The 19935-nt window shown below is 43.5% G+C and overlaps 1 protein-coding gene across 1 annotated transcript in view; it reads right to left on the reverse strand.

Annotated features, from left to right (window-relative positions):
- The window catches only part of SCUBE3 (signal peptide, CUB domain and EGF like domain containing 3), a 464243-nt gene that overhangs the window by 327533 nt on the left and 116775 nt on the right, over positions 1–19935 (reverse strand). Inside the window, exon 4 of the mRNA XM_029573032.1 lies at positions 17732–17866. Within this exon, the coding sequence (XP_029428892.1) occupies positions 17732–17866 (135 nt within the window). The remainder of the gene's footprint in view (positions 1–17731; positions 17867–19935) is intronic.

Consider the following 19935-nt stretch of genomic DNA (forward strand, 5'->3'; position numbering starts at 1 on the left):
TGCCTCCCTTTTCCCCTCTCCTCTTCCCCCCCCCCCCCCCCCCCACCCCTAAAACCCTTTCCCTACCTTTTTTTTTTTTGTTATTTTGGCAGCAAAACTCTTCCTTCCAGTTCTTCTAACCAAAAGGTCCTTTGCCCAAAAAATGATTCAAAACACCAGAAGATACTGTAGTGGGTCACCATCATTCCTCTGCTTCTGAACAGGTCACAGTGGGGCAGGTCTTCCCTGTCTGGGGTCCCCCAAGAAGAGGTTTCCCCAAGATCTCTCCCCGAACAAACATCCTGGGGTTTCACAGTCTTCTTACAAATAATCTTCAAAATTGCAAAAGCAACCCAGACAAATCAACCTGCACCTAAGGAATGGGATACAGAAGTGGAATCCCCGACCCAGCCTAAGGACCACAGCCAAGATGGAGCCCAAGCCTCCAGGAAGGCCAAAAGTTCAACAAAGGAAAAAAATCTCCAACTCTTTCCAAATTCAACTATACTGCACCCAGAGCTCTTAACAGAGAGCTGCTTTTATTTCTCACATAGGGGAATGGCCATCCCAGCACCCTCAAAGTGAGGGGCTGTGGGGAATGGTACCTCCCCATTTTTCTAACCTATACCTGCACTAGCTAACAGGAGTACCCAGGGCCATACTGGTAATGAGCTTGGGAGGGCTATTACGTATATGCATAGTGAACCATTTGTGTGTACTTTTTGCAAACTATTGAAAATTGGGCTCTAATTTATGAACCATAATTTCAGAGATGGCAGAAAAATGGTAAACATGAACTTTCTGTGATCCCATCTCAAAACAGAAACCCATAGATCCCTGTATTACTAGCTATAGGGATACAAAGGAATCCTGTGACTTTAACGTCTAGGATGTCTTCATTGGAGAATCAGAATATAAAAACACATGTAATGAGAGAGAGGGATTCAAGAATTAATTCTATGAGATTATGTGCACACAGAGGTTTGTGTGGAAGAAGGCAATATACAGTTTTCTCATGGAGGAAGTAAACCCAATACTCTATTCCTAGAGGACTATGGAGACAAAGGAAGTGGATGGAAATCCATCTTGTTGGAAGTTTCAACATCTAACCCAACTCTCAGAAATAAGTAAATGTTATGCTTATTTGGAGCATGGACTGTGCTGGTTGCTCCAGATAATTAATTCAAGCAGGAAGAAGTAAAGGCTGCTGTATTATGCTGCTACTTGCTATGAATTTTATTTCTCTGTGTTGCTTGTGGTTTTCAAACTGATATAAATAACTCTGAGATCAATATTCAGCACCACTTATCCAGATTAGTAAGGGCATATCCGACTAAGTGATGGTGGCTGAATATCTGGCCACATATAGCGGCGGCCATTTATCTGGATAAGTTCTTATCCAGCTTAGTGATGGGCAAGAAATGGACTTTTTGAGGAGGAGCTACCTTATCCAGTTAACTTAGCTGGATAAATGGGGATATTGTATCTGATGATCTTAAGGTGGCCATACAGGTGGATAAATAAATGGCAAAAGTCAGAAATATGCTTCCTTGAATAGGGAGAGGAATGGTCATGAGAAAAATGGATGTGATATTGCCTCTGTATAGGTCCCTGGTGAGACCTCATTTGGAATACTACGTACAATTCTGAAGATCACATTTTAAAAAGGATATAAACTGGCTGGAATCAATCCAGAAATGGCTACTAAAATGGTTAGTGATCTTCATTCTAAAGCACATGGGGACAAAGATATAAACATGTATACTTTCAAGGAAAGGTGAAATAGGGGAGATATGATAGAGACATTTAAATAATTCCAAGGTTTTCATGCATAGGATGCAAGCGTCTTTCAATGGAAAGAAAGATCTAGAATAAGGAATCATGGGATGAGGCTCAGAGTAATCTTAGCAAATATCTTTTTTTGCAGAGAGGGTAGTGGATGTATGGAACAGCCTCTCAGTGGAGGTGGTGGGGAGTAAAAAAAAAAAAAGTCTTTGAATTCAACAAAGCATGAGATAAACACAGGGGATCACTAAGGAAGTGATGGGAATTGTAAAGCTAAATTAGTTGGGTGGATGGTCTTTCTGTCAACACATTTCTATGTTTTTATCTTAATCTGATAATGAACAGATTGAAGACATTCTTCCGTCTGACACTAGAGCATACTGAGGAAACCCCCTCTCCTCTCTTACAGCAGCTAAGGCTAAAGAAGTTCCTGTCCCAATCAGTCACCTCCCTTTTTGATATTAAATCAGACTGAAGTGGTTCCTTTCCCTACTGGACACCAGCACTGAGAAAGTTTAATTTTTAACCTACCAAAGACCAATGAAACCTCCAACATGTCATAATGGAACAGATCAAGGTCACTTTCCACCAATTAATATTACAGACAACACGAGTTGCCACTTTTCACATCTCGTGCCAGCAGTTAGCTAACATACTTTATTTATTTGGGACAGCTGATTGCTCACTTGCAATGTATTGTGTTTATTCTCCTGCACCATCTCAAGTTGTAAATAAGACTTATCTTCTCTTGGCCCCGGATACACCTCACCAGTCCTGGCACCAGATCAATAAAGTCCATCTTTAGCCAATTCTACAGAGTAATTATTTTCCAGTTTCTTGTTGGCACTGGGCTGGGAACACTGGTGGGAAGGACTCACATGAAAGTAAATTGCTGCAGTACTTCAAAACAATTCCATTGTAAAAGCTAGGGCCCATGACTCTCAAGGCTTTCTTTCCCTCTGCGAATCCCTCCATTAAAAATGTGGAATCTGAGTCAGGAACCAGCACCAGGGTTTATTCTCCTTACTTCCCTCCAACCCTGTTGGACACATGAAAACACAGCTACCCTGTGATTGCAATTTTCCCCCTAGGTTATTTCCGTCAGTGAGACCTTGCCAAAAATCTATTATAATGGCATAAATCAAGTGCAATTAAAAGGGCAAAGAGCAGAACAATATAGTCAGTCTCAATCTGTAATAATTACATGTCATTCCCTAACACTGGTATAAATACTGTTGACAGCTAGCTCTGGGGACGTGCTGGAACCATTCTGCTTCTCTAACAGTATTATTAAATGTTTATTTATTTCTCAGATCCAGATGGCCCAAGTGGGTGGGAACCCAACATTTCTGCTGCAGGAATCCCTACCTAACTTATTTGAAACCTTTGTACAAAACACTCATTTAATCTGTCTTTGTCCTTTTGCTTCATACCCTAACCTCTTAGTATATGTTATTCAAAAATTAATAAATTACAGCAACTGAATTATCAATTTCACAAAATCGTCTCAGTATACAATATAGATCACACTTTGATTTTAAAAAGAATGACAAAATGAAATCTCTGAAGGAACCAGAAAGAGACTTTTTTAAGTTAAGCACAACTTGGGCTGGTCCTATAGCTCAGTGGCAAAGGCTGTAGACTACTAAGTCCTTCAGGACCTGAGAAATCATAGTGTATAACTCCTCTTTACAAAAGAGCCAAGCCACTTTAGGATCATCACATCCTCATCCTTTGCCTCAGGGGGATCTGGAAAGGACCCTCCATCCCCATCTGACTCCAAACCTGTGGAATCATACTCTGAACCTGGATCGGGGATCTGCTTTCTCTTGCTGAGGCAAGCTGGGACCCAGACAACCCCCATGAAGGGCTACCTTCTTCACCTTAGCAGCCCGCAGAGTCTGTCACTGGAGTCTGCTGTTTTTTGCTGACCTCTCACAGACTCTTATGGGTGTATAAAACCACAGTTGCATGCATTTACCGCCCGTCCAGCATTTGTTTCTCCTGCTGGGAAATGCTCTCCCATACTATTTGCCAATCCATGCATGCATTGGAGCATATGAATGCTCAATCATGCTGAAATTATTACCCAGACCCCCCTAATATTTTTATTATATATATATATATATATTGGAAAAAGTGATATATTTTTTCTTGCTTTTCAGTTTGCTGGGTCTTTGTGTCTTGGTTTATAAAAAGGAATTTTAGGAGGTAAAGGGTTCTTTTCCTGTTGTGGGATTTCTTTTTTTTTTTTTATAACTTTAATACTAGAAGTTTTTAATGTAAACCGGTATGATTTGTATCTGATACAAGAATGTCGGTATATAAAATATAAAAATGCTAAATAAATAAATAAATAAATAGAAGTTCAAAGGTGAAGGTTCTTTTGAAGTCTTGGCAGTTTGAAGGAGCTTATGTTGCACTAGTAGTGGTGTTAATTGTATTTACCAGGAATTGGGGCTTGAATGCTGAATATAAGCAAGCAAAGTCAAGAAAGATCTGCCATTATTGGAGAGGCTCAATACATAGGAATTTGTTGGCTTTTGATTTCAAGTGCTGTGACAAAGTTTTTAAATGGGATTATTTTTACATTGACTTTTCAGTTTGCTGAGTTATTATTGCAGCTTGGTTTATTGAGAGGAAGTTTAGAAGGTAAAGCTCTGTTTTGCTGTTGTGGAATTTTTTTCTAACTTCAGTTCCCTTCCTACTCAACTTTCTCCCATCCCACCTTCCATTCTTACTATACAAACTGAATCAGTCTTGGGATTTGGATTACATAGAGTAGGTTGACATTGCTTGGCCAAGTATCATGTCTGACCATCCACAGCACCTACTCATTTTTACCTTCCCTACCACTCCATTAGAGATCCACTGTGCTTATCCTATGGTTTCTTGTATTCAGATATTGTCCTTGTCTCCATCACCACTAAGGAGGCAATTACATGCATACAGCACCCTATCTGCAAAGAAATATTTCCTTAGATTATGCCCAAGTCTATCTCCTTTTATCCTCATTCATGACTCCTTCTTGTTACAAGACGAATATAAGTCAGCAATGTCAAGAAACTGAACTATTCTCTGTTGTAGCAGCAATTCCATTAATTTTCTCACTGCAGAGGTCAAATTAACCAGCTTGTAGTTCCCACTCTCTTCCTTACTTCCACTTTTGTGAAGAGGAACCACATTTTCTTGTCTCCAGTCCTCTGGAAATGCTCCAGACACAAGTTCCCAGTCTTCTTATGAGGCAGAGCACCTAGTGTTTCCTTATTTACCTGTGCAGGACCAGGCTAGAACCTGATCCACCTTAAATTCCTTAAGGAGAGTATGCTCTATGGGTGGGATCCTGCAGGGCAAGTGGGGCCAGAGGGCATAACCAGAGACTGAGGAATAAGAGCTGGGATCCAAGTGGGGATAACCAGACTAGGCCTGGGTCTCCAGGAGAAAGGCAGCTCCCATCAAGTAATACTGTCCAAACACTGAGATGCCGAAGCAGAACTGTGAGTACTGAGGGAAACGGTACAGAAACTCAGAGTGCATAGTCTGAAGGTAAAGGCAGTCTACTGTTGTGTATGTGTGAAGCTATAATAAGGCTATTGTGTTTTAAGAAAGGCTGGAGTCAGACTGAATTTATGCCTCCAGGCCTGCGGGAATCACTGCTTGGTCCCACACTCCTCCTTACTTCCAGTTCTGTGATGAGGAACTACATCTGCTGGTCTCCAGTCCTCCGGAAGCACTCCCAATTCTAAAGTGGAGCTGCCATAACTTTTCTAAGTTTCCTTAATACCTTTGGATGTATACCATCTGTCCCCATCAGTTTATCTATTTTTAGTTTAGCTAGCTCCTCGTGAACACGGTCTTGTGAAAATTGCTTGCTTACCTCATTTCCAATCCTATTTATTTCTGTTTTCTGTGGTTAAACGCTTGGCCCTTCCTCAGTAAAGATCAAACAAAAATATTTCTTAATCAATTCCACTTTTTCTTTGTCAACCTCTACACATTTTTCCACTTCATCTCTGAGTCTCACAATGTCACTTTTGCATTTCCTCTATCATTCATTAACCTATCTAAAAAAAATAGTCCTGTCCCTAGTTTTACTGTACCTATTTTTCCTTCCATTTACATTTTTGCTTTCCTGATGACTTTCTTAGTTTCTCATATTTTTTCCAGATATTGTTGCCTGTCTTCTTAGCTGGTCTCTTGCAGTTTATGAATACTTTACTGATTTTTTTTTACCTTTACATCTACTTCTTTAGAAAATCACAGTGGCCTCTTTTCCCTATATTTACTTTCCTAACAAAAAGGTTAGTTGTCTTTACAATATTTTCTTTTAATTTTGCCCACTGGTCTTCTGTTTCCCTTAGATGTTCCCATCCAGCTTATAACACTTTGAAGTACCCCCAATTTTAAAAAAGTTATTTTTCTGAAGTCTAGGACTCTTGCCTTTTGAATGAACTGTCAACATCTGTGCTCTTTTAATAAACAACTCCATTCAGTGATTAACAATTATGACATCAAGAAGCACTCTTTCCATTGGTGAGCACCAAGTCTGATAATGCTCCCTTCCATGTTGATGAACAGTTAACAGAACAGTTCTTCCTACAGAGAATCCAGAATGTCCCGGCTTCTGGAAGACAATGAAGCTAGGATGTTCCAGTCAACATCTGGAATATTGAAATAATTTAGCAATAGTACCTCCACTTTCTTAGAAATTTTGTGAATATCCTCCATTAAATCTTTATCCATTACTTCTGCTGTGATAGAGGTTTTCATATTACCTAAATATAAACAGATGTTCTATTCTCTCTTTCCAGATTAACCCACAGTGCTACCTCCTTACCTCATAAGCTCTGAAGTTCTGTTACTTTAATATTATTTGTATCTATAGTACCACTCCTCCTCCCTTTTTTCCTTACCCCATTCTTCCTGAGTTGACTGTAGCCTAGTTTTCCATGTAACTCGTTCTTGTGATAATCACTAACATCTAAGTCAGATTCTTTCATGACTGCCCCTAGATCCAGAATAGTATTCAGGTGAAATTCTTCTAAGCACAAAAGAAGAGAGGGATCTGGAAGTGATCATATTTGATTATTCTAAGGTGGCCAAATAGGTGGATCAGGCAATAGCAAAAGCCAAAAGGATGCTTGGGTGCATAAGAAGAGGAATGCTGACTTCAGAAAAGTTTTCAGTATTGTCATACATAGAAGGCTCATGGATGATAAACTGAGAAGCCTCATGGTAGGTTCCAAGATAGTGGACTGGACATTGGTTCACTGATAGACAACAGTTGGTGGTAAATGGAATTCATTTGAAGGAAAAGTTTATCTTCTTTTGAATGACACTAAGATATGCAACAGAGTGAACATGACTGAGGGAGAAGACAAAATATGAAGTGACCTAAGAAAGCTTCAGGAGCGGTCAAAAACTTGGCTGTTAAGATTCAATGCAAAAAAGGTGCAAAGTCATGCATTTAGGGTGCTAAATTCCAAAGAAGCTGTACCTGATGGGTGAGGGGAGGGAGATGCTGATGTGCATTGATCAGACCTCTCAGATACTGACTGTGGGAATCAGTGCCAAGTTTTCCTTCTTACTTCCTAATCTTGGGTTTGTTTCTTTTAAAATAACTTACCAGACAGCAGACTTCACCTTAACACAGGTTTATTGTACTTTGTTCTCTCTGTGTACTCTCAGACAGTGACAGTCTTATCTTTCATGAACATAACAGATTTACAGCAAGCAAATGGTTTAAGATACTGTTTTACCTTAGCCAGCAGCAATTCCTACCAGCTCTAGGACCTCTCCTTAGCCAGGCCTCATTTTCTGAAGCTTGGGTCTGTGTAGTTTGAATGGCTCTGGCTCCATCAACTCCTTGGGCTCAGGACTCCTACGCTGCTCTTTCACTCTGTCTCCAGGCTGTCACACTTCCTGCTTCCTCCCAGTTTGGTTTAAACCATATGGCTTCTCCGGTGAGTCAGCAGGTTTCTGTTTAAGGCAGACCAATCTAATTTCTGTTAAGGGTATCTCCTCCTACCCCTTTATCCCTTACAATGATGATCTCAATACAGCGAAACAGTGTAACAAGGTGGTGGACAGAACCAGAGGGATGATAGCTATGAATGTACATTCGTCACATCCATTTCGGTGGGTACTCGCATACCTTGCTGACTTTCTAGTACATGGAGAAATGGAGAATATGCGTGTATTTGTAATAATGAGATACACGCACACTATCCGTTTTCCCATGTGTACTAGAAAGCTGGCAAGGTACGTGCGCACCCCCTGAAACAGATGTAATGAATGACATCTCTAATGCTAGCCTGCATAGAGAGAGGCATAGCCAGCAGAAAAAAGGAGATTATTATGCTCCTGTGTAGGTCATTAGTGAAGCCTCATTTAGAAAACTGTGCTGGAGGCCATATCTGAAAAAGGATAGAGATAGGCCAGAAGTAGTTCAGAGAAAGGCAACCAAAGTGGTGTGTGTTCTGCACCAAAAGACATATGAGATGAGACCTGAACATGTATACTCTTGAAGAAAGGAGAAATAGAGGAGATATAATAAAGACATTAAGAAACAGAGAAAGCAAATGTTGCTTACCTGTAACAGGTGTTCTCACAGGACAGCAGGATGTTAGTCCTCACATATGGGTGACATCACAGGATGGAGCCCAAACACGGAAAACTTCTGTCAAAGTTTCCAGAACTTTGACTGGCCCCTACTGGGCATGCCCAGCATGGCACTAACCCTGCAGCCAGCAAGGGTCCCCTTTCAGTCTTATTTAAAAGCTACAGGCAGTGCCGAAAAATAAAATAATAAAACGTTACAAACCCAACACCGCAGGGCGGCGGGCGGGTTTTGTGAGGACTAACATCCTGCTGTCCTGTGAGAACACCTGTTACAGGTAAGCAACATTTGCTTTCTCACAGGACAAGCAGGATGGTAGTCCTCACATATGGGTGAGTACTGAGCTGAGGATGTCTGAACATGCACCAAATGTACCCAAAGGCGTGCAACAGACACAACTACTGGGGTGGAATTTGGTAGAGGGCATCCTGAACCCCACCGGGCAGGGGGAAGGGTATTGGTATGTCACGTTGTAAACAGGTTACAAAGGACAGACTGGCCGAAGATGGAATCTTGTCTTCCGGCTTTGTCCAAGCAATAGTGGGCTGCAAAGGTATGGAGAGAACTCCAGGTGGCAGCCCTGCAAATGTCAGGAAGCAGCACCGATCGCAGGTGTGCTACTGAAGTCACCATGGCCCTCACAGAATGTGCTTTAACATGGTCTTGAAATGGAATGCCTGCTTGCTGATAGCAAAAGGATATGCAGTCTGCCAACCAGGAGGAGAGAGTCTGCTTACCCACAGGCTTCCCTAACTTGTTAGGGAGGAAACAAACAAACAATTGAGTGCTTTCCCTGTGGGCAGCTGTACGGTCTAGGTAGAACGCTAGAGCCCGTTTACAGTCAAGGGTATGCAGAGCCTGTTCTCCTGGATTGGCATGGGGCCTGGGAAAAAAGGTAGGCAGTATGATGGATTGATTGAGATGAAAATCCGAAACTACCTTAGGTAAGAATTTAGGGTGAGTGCAGAGTACCGCCTGGTCCTGCAGAAGTTTACTGTACGGCAGATAGGTAACTAGGGCTTGTAATTCACTAACTCTGTGAGCTGAAGTGATAGCCAAAAGGAAAATCACTTTCCATGTGAGATGTCGAAGTTCACAAGAGTGAAGAGGCTCGAACGGTGGTTTCATGAGCCGATCTAAAACCAGATTAAGGTCCCAAGAAGGGGCCAGAGGACGTTGTGGAGGCTTGATGTGGAGCAAGCCCTTCAAAAAATGTGTTACAAGGGGTTGTACTGATATAGGGACATCCCCGACACTTTTATGGAAGGCGGCTACCGCACTGACATGCATTCTGATGGAAGAAGTCTTAAGACCTGACTCTGATAGATGCCAGAGATAGTCCAGAAACCTCGGGACTGGACAGGAAAAGGGATCAAGGGACTGAGAAGAGCACAATGACGTGAACCTTTTCCATTTGTAAGAGTATGATTTTCTCGTGGATGGCTTCCGTGAAGCAATCAAGACACGGAAAACTGGTTCAGAAAGGTTAAGTGGCTGAAGGATTAACCTTTCAACATCCATGCCGTCAGGGACAAGGCGTGAAGATTGGGATGGCGTAGGCACCCGTCATTTTGAGTGATCAGAAGCGGGTCCATTCCTAAGGGAATGCGCCTGCGAAAGGAGAGATCCTGAAGTATTGGAAACCACACTTGGCGTGGCCAGTGAGGTGCTATCAGGATCATGGTTCCCTTGTCCTGACGTAACTTCACGAGAATCTTTGAGAGAAGAGGAAGTGGAGGGAATGCATAGAGCAGTCTGGTTGCCCATGAGAGGGAGAATGCGTCTCTGGGCTGAGAGCGTCTGCTGCGAATGAGAGAGCAGAAGCCCTTTACTTTGCGGTTGTGAGGAGACGCAAAAAGGTCTATCCGTGGATATCCCCATTGTTGGAAGATGGAGTTTGCTACCGAGGGGTTGAGAGACCACTAGGGCGGTTGAAAGACGCGACTCAGTTGTCTGCCTGTACATTGTCCACTCCCAGCAAGTAGGTGGCCCTGAGGTACATCGAATAGGAGAGAGCTTCCGCCCATATCTGCTCAGCTTCCTGACACAGAAGGAAGGAGCCTGTGCCTCCCTGTTTGTTGATGTACCACATGGCCACCTGGTTGTCCGTCTGAATCAGGATGACTTGGTTTGAGAGGCGATCCTGGAAAGCCCTGAGAGCATACCTGATTGCTCGAAGCTCCAGGAAATTTATTTGGTGATTGGCTTCCTCTAGAGACCAAGATCCTTGTGTTTGCAAATTGGCCACATGGGCTCCCCAGCCAAGGTTGGAAGCGTCAGTGGTGAGCGTGATTTTAGGGCCTGGAGCCTGGAAGGGCAAGCCCTGGAGGAGATTGATCTGATTTTTCCACCAGGCAAGAGAGAGACGGAGTGAGTCGGTGACGTGGATAACGGTCGACAGGAGTTGAATGGATTGAGTCCATTGTGACAGAATCCAGTGCATGAGTCTCAGGGCCAAGCGGGCCATTGGTGTGATGTGGACTGAGGACGTCATGTGTCCCAGGAGGATGAGAAATTGGCGTGCAGTCGCAGAGTGCCGAGACTGCAGCTGGTGAGCAAGAGACATGAGAGTTAGTGCTCACTGTCGAGGCAGGAAAGCCTTTTTGCCTGCAAGGTGTCCAAGTCTGCCCCAATGAACCACAAGGTTTGATATGGGACTAAATAGGATTTGTTGTAGTTGACGAGAAATCCTAATGAAATTAAGGTGTGTAAGGTTAGATTGAGGGACGACAGAGCAGCTTGCTGAGTGGGAGCCCTGACTAACCAGTCGTCTAGGTAGGGGTAGACGTGAACACCTTGGGTTCTGAGGAAGGCTGCAACTACTATGAGGCATTTTGTGAAGACTCATGGCGCAGACGCTAGGCCGAATGGAAGCACTCGTATTGATAGTGCTTGGGGCCTACTAGAAACCTCAGGTATTTGTGATGAGATGGAGTTATCGTAATATGAGTGTATGCGTCCTGGAGGTCTAGAGAGCAGAGCCAGTCTCCTCTTTGAAGAAGAGGGAGAAGCGAGCCCAAGGTTACCATCTTGAACATCTCTCGCTGTAGGTACTTGTTGAGGGCCCGTAGGTCCAGAATAGGACAAACGCCTCCTGATTTTTTGGGGATTAGAAAGTACCAAGAATAGAACCCTAGGCCGTACTGAGAGTATGGTACGGGTTCTATTGCTTTGGACTGGAGAAGGAGGGATACCTCTTGATCTAGAAGAATGGAGTGATCGGATGTTCTCCACCTCGGTAGAGGTGGGGAGTCCGGAGGCAGGGAGAGAAAGTTCAGATGATAACACTGAGCAATTATTGCCAGTACCCATTGGTCTGAGGTGATTGAGTGCCATATGTTGTGGAAGTGGCACAATCGACCTCCCACTGGTATGTGAGGCAGTGGAATCTGGCTGCTGCTCTCTAGGTGGAAGTCAAAAACCTGAAGCAGGCCCTGGCTGAGGAGCTGCTTGTGGCTTTTGTTTACGTGTTTGACGAGACTGTGGTTTTTGATAAGGTCTCGTGGCACGGGATCTGGCTGGTGGCGGATAGGACTTCTTCAGGCAGAAGAAAGACTTTTTAGAGTCCTTTCTGAAGGGCTGCTTAGTAGAATGGTCGGAAGGCATCAGAGAGAGCTGTCTTAGGGTCTCATGATGGTCCTTTAATTCTGCCACTGTCCGTTGAATCTGTTCACCAAACAGATTATCTCCGACACAAAGCAGGTCGGATAACCGGTCTTGTACTTCTGGTCGTAGGTCAGAAGACTTGAGCCAGGCCCACCATCTCGCCGAAATAGCAGCTGCAGACACTCTGGTAGAGGTGTCAAAAATGTTATAAGATGTTCTAATCTCATGCTTGCCTGCCTCAAAACCCTTGTTTACTAGGGTTTGTAATTGTTCTTGAAATTGCTGAGGCAGGGAGTCTGAGAAATCCTGTATCTGCCTGAAAATGACCCTGTTATATTGGGTCATATAAAGCTGATAGGCGGCAATTCGGGAGATGAGCATGGCTCCTTGGAATACTCAGCGACCAATGTTATCTAGGAACTTCTGTTCCTTTCCAGGAGGAACAGACGAGTGAGGCTTTGACCTTTTCACCCTCTTTTGTGCAGACTCTACCACAACCGAGTGGTGATCAAGCTGTGATTTTTGAAAACCTGGGGCTGACTGTACCAAATAGGTAGTGTCAGCTTTCCTGTGTACTGGAGCAATTGATCCAGGATGTTCCCAGTTCTTCTTGAGGAGATTGAGAAGGACCTGATGAATGGGACTAGAGGTGATTACCTTAGGGGCATCCAGGAATTGGAGTAACTCCATCATCTGGTGCCTATCATCCTGTTCCATCTGTAATTGGAAGGGAACCAATTCAGACATTTCCTTCACAAAAGTTATAAAGAAAAGGACCTCTGGGGGAGAACGCTTTCTACTCTCAGTAGGTGAAGGTGGTGAAGGTAAATCATCGGTGTCTGTTGCGGTATCATCACCCCAGGTATCATAAGGATCCACACCCGTCCCTCTAGGAACTAGAGGGGGACAGGGTGGTTGGATACCTGAAGGACCCGGTCTAGGCTCTGAAGGAATCGGAGGAATTATCGGAGGCACCGATGATGGCTTCGAAGGCACCGATGCAGGCATCGAAGGCATCGATGGATGACTCTGTGGCGCCGACGGATGTATCGGCACCGATGGATGGGTTGGTGGCAAGGGACGTATTGGCATCGATGGTCGAGGCAGAACACCCAATGGAGGGATGCGAAACAGTGTTTCTCCTCCCAATGATGCTGTCAGTGGGGAGGGCATCGGAGGCATTGGAGACCCAGGATCCATCGGTGGAAAAGCGGCCATAAGCGCTTCCATCCTGGATAGCAGCGGTGCCAGCGCTGCCGGAATCAGGTCGATGATCGGTTCCAGAGGCGGTGCCGGTGTTGGTGCGGAGGAACCTGAAGACATTGCATCGCCTTGTCAATGGCCTCCTGAACCATCCAGTCCAGTTCTTCTCAGAGACCTGGAGCAAGCAGCCCCAGCTCCGGAACAGAAGAAGGAGGCAGAGGCATAGCCCGAGGGACCACCGTTAAAGGCTGAGTCATGGCTCCCGATCCCCGACTGGGTGAGGGTTGCCTCGGTGACCCGGTCGCAGGAATGGTCGGTGCCTTTCCTGGACAGGGTTTTTTCGACAGCGGCTCGGACGATGGCGAGGTCGATGATTTCGCTCCCTCGATGGTCCGAGTCTTACGGTGTCGATGGCGATGTTTCTCCCTGCGATCCCCTCGATCCTGAGGGGGAGTAGAGGGTGTCGATGGCCGAGAAGTCGATGATGCCGGTCGGTCACCAGTTGGTGGTCGATGCTGGTGTGAAGTTGACGGTGCTGGTTCTGACGACGTTGATGCAATGGACGGAGTCGGAGTTTGAGCATGGAAGAGAAGTTCCATCTTCTCCATTCTGGCCTTGCTACCCTTCGGTGTCATTAGGGCACATTTGGTGCAGGTCAAGACATCGTGCTCAAGTCCTAGACACATTACACAGACTTTATTGGGGTCTGTGATAGACATGGTGCGGATTCAGTCCAGGCACAGACGAAACCCTTACGCCATGGCCATGGAAAAAAATCGAGCCACGGTACGGTCGACGGCTAGTAGGCCGCGAGGGCCAAACTCGACGGTAATCGACAGAAAACGGGTAAAAACTTACCGGAGTACCGCAGACTGAGAAAGTTAGAGGAGGGTCCCCTGTGGGGCAATTAACTTTTAGTAATTCCATGAGGAAAATTCCTGTCAGGAATCTCTTCAGAGCTCCTTTACCACGAGACTACTGCTGCACGGAAAAAAGAAGACTGAAGGGGGACCCCTGCTGGCTGCAGGGTTAGTGCCATGCTGGGCATGCCCAGTAGGGGCCAGTCAAAGTTCTGGAAACTTTGACAGAAGTTTTCCGTGATTGGGCTCCATCCTGTGATGTCACCCATATGTGAGGACTACCATCCTGCTTGTCCTGTGAGAATGTCTCTATCATAACTCCCCTATCTCACCTTTCCTTGAGGGTATACATGTTTAGATTTTTATGTCTGTCTCCATATGCTTAGAACATAGACCACTGCCCGTTTCCATTTTTGTAGCCACCCTTTGGACTGACTCCAATCAGTTTGAAAGTGCAGTCTCCAGAACCGTACACAATATTGCAAATGAGGTCTCACTAGGGAACTCTACAGGGGCAATATTGCCTCCCTTTTTCTGCTGACCATTCCTTTCCCTATGCACTCAAGTATCTTTCTTGGCTTTTGTCATTGCCTTATCCATCTATTTGGCCACCTTAAGGTCATCAGATATGATCACCCCCAAATCCCACTCTTCTTTCGTGCTTAGTATTTCACCTAATATACTGTACTTCTCCCTTGGGTTTTTGCATACTAAATACATAACTCCGCATATTTTAGCATTAAATCTTATCTGCCTTACTCTAGATCATTCCTCGAACTTTGCTAGATCCCTCTTCATGTTTTCCTAGCTATTGTAGATTGTGCAAAAGGACAAACCCTTCCCAACACATCTTCTGCACATCACTTAACAAAATGTTGAAAAGAACATAAGAACATAAGAAAATGCCATACTGGGTCAGACCAAGGGTCCATCAAGCCCAGCATCCTGTTTCCAACAGTGGCCAATCCAGGCCATAAGAACCTGGCAAGTACCCAAAAGCTAAGCCCATTCCATGTTACCATTGCTAATGGCAGTGGCTATTCTCTAAGTGAACCTAATAGCAGGTAATGGACTTCTCCTCCAAGAACTTATCCAATCCTTTTTTAAACACAGCTATACTAACTGCACTAACCACATCCTCTGTCAACAAATTCCAGAGTTTAATTGTGCGTTGAGTAAAAAAGAACTTTCTCCGATTAGTTTTAAATTTGCCGCATGCTAACTTCATGGAGTGCCCCCTAGTCTTTCTATTATCCGAAAGAGTAAATAACCGATTCACATCTACCCGTTCTAGACCTCTCATAATTTTAAACATCTCTATCATATCCCCCCTCAGCCGTCTCTTCTCCAAGCTGAAAAGACTTTCCAAGGAATGATTCCTGTGGCACACGTTTAGTATTTAAGATAAGCGTATTACAAATGTAATAAATAAATAACACCCCTCGCCTTTGAGTGAAATGCATTTACAATTGCTGCCTCCCAACTACATAAAAGATATTAACAAATAAACCTTTTACAATGGAAAGGAAGCTGTAAAACTAGGGGTCACACTTACAAGGATATAGACTTAGGAGCAACATCAGAAAATATTTTTTTCACAGAAAATGCATTCCTTTAGTTGGTAGAGACAAAGATGGATCAGAATTAAAAAAGCATGAGATAAACACAGAGGATCCTTTTATCGGCAAGAAGATGGAAACAAAACACTGGAGAAACTTGCAAGGAGCACTGGTTCAACCCTAAACCACACTGAAATGATTGTATTGTACTTCCAAGAATGGCCCGGAAGTAACTGCACAGAGCGGCAGTTATAATTATAAACAGAATGTGTCGAGTAGCCTGCACGAAGAGGCAGTCACAACACTAAACACTTTGCTGCAGTGATCTTTTTCCAATGCCATTTACTACGCTACTATCAGAACAGATGACATAAAATGTGGAGAGAATCGGTAGGTAAGGGAACCCAGTTCTCTAATGAAAGAAGACATTTCTGTGATATAGAGGTCAATTTTCAAATAGCCCTTAAGCCGGTAAGATAACCAGTTAATTTCAGCAGATTATCTTTAGGTGAATAGTCATCTGAAAATTAGTGTAAATCTAGCCGGTCTTTAGATTTACTGCAGCTCCTTTCCCTAGCTAACTTTAACCAATTTGAGCTGAAAATAAGGAAAGGAACTAGTTGGTTAAATCCTCTTTAAACAAAAATAAAACACAGTGATGCCATTCTCCCTCCATGGAATAAATGTCCATTCTTCTCTCCCTTCTTCCAACAATTTGAATATTTAAAAAATGGTTTTTGGGGCATCCCAACCCCCTCCTACCACCCTTAAAAATTAAAAAAAAATGGAATCCCCAGGTTAGCGGCCCCTTTTCTTCCCTCCCTCCACCCTTTTAAAATAGTAAAAATGTCCCCTCAGAGTGGGGAAAGAAAGGGGGTAGTGTCCCAGAGGGACATTTTTAATATTTAAAGAGAGTGGATGGATGGAAGAAAATAGGCTGACACCAGATGGGGACATTTTTTAAATATTTTTAAGGCAAGTGGGAGGGAGGGAGGGGATTAGGATGCCTCAAGAACTATTTTAAAAAATATTTTAAAGAGCTGGAGGAAGAAAAAACAGTCCGGGCTTTGCTAGTATTTTTTTTTTTAATTCAAAGAACCAGAGAGAGAGTGATCAGACAAATTTAGGACTCCTACTGCAGCACCTAAATTTGTCTGGCCAAGTTGGGCAGCTAGTATTGAAAATGAACATTAGGAGAGCAATATTTAAAGGCTGAGTGCCTGCTAATTAGTCAGGTAAACTTATCCAGCTAACTAGCAGGATATATTAAGTGGCGCGATGGTGCCGCTGAATATACCTAGAGATGCTTATCCAGCTAACTTTAAGACAGGTCAGCAGCTGACCAGAGTTAGCTGCAAAAGTTAGCCGAATATCAGAGTTAGCCAGTTAACTTATGCAGCTAACTTCGCTTCTCTCTGAAAGGCCTCTGACTGATCTGGCTAAATTCTAGCCAGAAACATCTCTGAATATGTGGGTTTTGCCATTTAGACAGATAACGTTTCAGTTATCTGTCTAAATGGATTTTTAATAATGACCTCTAGCTGCGAAACTTTCTGGACCCACCCTAACCCTGCTCCAAGCCCATCTAGAATTTGCCCAGCTTAATTTAGCCATCTAGTGAAATTTAGGTGGCTAAATGTATTGGTCACATTGGCCAGTTTTCTATGGCTTTGATCTGGCTAAGTCTTTACTTAGCTGGCTACATTCCTGACATGTAAGTAATACCTGACCCAATCGAGGATGAAGTGACTTGCCCAAAATCACAAGGAGCATCTGTGAGAGAAGCAGCAGCATTCTAAGCCTGGATTCCCTGATAATAAGCCCACTGCTGTAGCTACTAGGTTATTCAATTATGTAGTGCCTATACCTAAGGCCTCTATGAACATCCTAACAATTATATTTCTCCACTTCTAAATATTATTTTAAGGTATATTTTGGTTCTAGTTATATTTGAATTAATCAAATTAATTTCATAAAGTTCACAAACCTTTCCATGGATGATTAAAAAGATTACAGCTACCTTTTCCATTCATAAAAAATATTTCTCATAAAATATTCTGATTCTGGGAATTGTGGTGGTAGTAATGTGTAGTAACAGACTGTTAACCTTATAAACGTACCTTCAGGTCGCTGGATGCAGGTGTGCTGGTTGTCGCTTAAAAAGAAGCCTTCCCGGCAGCGGCACTCATAGCTACCCATCATGTTCACGCAGACCTGCTGGCATCCTCCATTTCCCTCTGCACATTCGTCCAAGTCTGTGGGAAGTAAAGCAAAACAGAGAATGATGGTCTCATATGAAGAATGCAAACAATCTAAACATGAGACTGGTCAATGTGTAAGAGGAAGAGCCTGAAATGCTCAGAACTATCAGAATAGGAATTTATGTGGCAAAGGATTACCAAAGAGATCTATTAAGGAAGAAATGAATAAAGATGTTGCACAACAGAAAATGCACCTAGCTAGAATCTAAGGGAAACAAGCATCAAAAAATTAATCCCATAAAGTACTTTGCATTATTATTATTCTTGTATGATTATTTTTGCTGGTAAAGGTTAACAGAACCTTAAATCATATACATGCATTATTCTTATTAATACAGCAATACTCCCCTACAAGGAAATAGGTACATGAGAGGTCTTATGGCATATTAATGTGACGCTATCAAAATGCTGTCTTACAGCAATTACAGGTATTACCTTTTCTTCATTGTTAAGCAGGCATGAATAAGTCATAACACATGGATGCTATCCCTCTGACAGCTCAGACATGGACCCAACTTTCAGGAGCTTAGTAAAATGTCTTACTCAACATATGTGGGAGTTCCCACATGCGCATGCTGCCTTGTAAGCCCCTTAGTCTTTCCTCATCCAAGCTCAGTCTCTCTCTAAGATTTTTTTTGGCCTAATCTTTTCTGCCTTGTTGCATTGGTTTTTTTCTCTCTTGCCATGGCCTCAGCAGCCCCTTAACAGAGCTTTTCAGTTCTAAAAAAAAAGAAATAAAAAGAAAGAGAAAGAGAAATCCAAAGGCTAAAAAGCCTGTGGTCAGGGGAGGATATGACATCATCAGGGTGAATGGCTGACTGAGGTTGGGCTCCTCCGCTAAATTGTACAATCTATGCTTAATCTTGGGCATCTGTGAGTAATTAACACAGATTTTGCTTGATAAATTGTTGCAGATAACAGCAATGCCGGTGAGAAAAAAAATCTATACACATACGCAAATTTTCTTACACTAAATCCTCCAAAGACCACGAGGCCGCAGCGGTGGTAGTGGCCACTGGGGCTAGCCTTGAGGAAGAAGCAGGCCCTTAGGCTGTACAAGAGCCGGACGGTTCCGATTTTCCTAGGCGGCAATAGTTCTGTGGATGGTTCCGGGACTTAAGACAAGATATCAAAACACAAACAGGAAATTACCGCATTGATTGCCAAATTAAGAGAGGAGATTGCAGACCTGGGCCACAGAATTGATGAACTGGATGTTCACATTGATACACATTTGGAGGAACTACGGTGCCTTTGAAAAGAGCAGGAGGCTGTGAAGGCGGAGAGCAAGCGGTTTTCTGAAAAATTAGAGGACATCGAAAACCGCTCGCATAGGTGCAATTTGCAATTCCGCAGCATACCTGAGTCTTCCGAATTTATGAACTGCTCCGAGGTTGTGATAAAAGTATGTCAAGCATTATTTCTCTCCCAAAATGGCCTCGATGGAAATTCCTCTCCTCAAATTCTGATTGAGAAGGTACATCACTCGTTAGGCCCTAGAATCGCTAATAAACCACACGACACAATAATGTGCTTCCACACATATGCCACCAAAAAGCAGATTTTTACCATTGTTCGCAAACAAAACATTTGGAATTGGGAGGGCCACAAGCTTTCTGTTTTTGCAGATATCTCACCCACCATGCTACGAAAGAGAGAGGAGCTACGGGAGATAACGCGATTACTGCGCAAAGAAAATATTCGCTATCGGTGGCTGCACCCATTCATACTATGGTTTTCGGTAAACGGAACATCACACCGAGTAAAAATACTGGAAGAGGCTTCAGTGATCCTGAAGGAGCAGGGCTTTACTATCTCTACGGTGCAACTTCTATGCTTCCAGTAAGGCAGAGCAGAGAGGATCCTCCCCGTGGCAACGAGTAGCGAAAGGAGGCAGACGATTGCAACGGAACTCAAAAGGATCTTCATCATCTAAAGATGCCACATGAACGGCTTCATCCAACAGCGAGGTGGTTTTGTTACTTTCTCACCAACAACTGAGCTGATTAACAATGGATAGTGTTTGAGCTCTAATATTGCTTTAATCTTTAGAGGGGGTTTTT

Source organism: Rhinatrema bivittatum, chromosome 12, assembly GCF_901001135.1.
Source record: "Rhinatrema bivittatum chromosome 12, aRhiBiv1.1, whole genome shotgun sequence".
Classification (NCBI taxonomy): Eukaryota; Metazoa; Chordata; class Amphibia; order Gymnophiona; family Rhinatrematidae; genus Rhinatrema; species Rhinatrema bivittatum.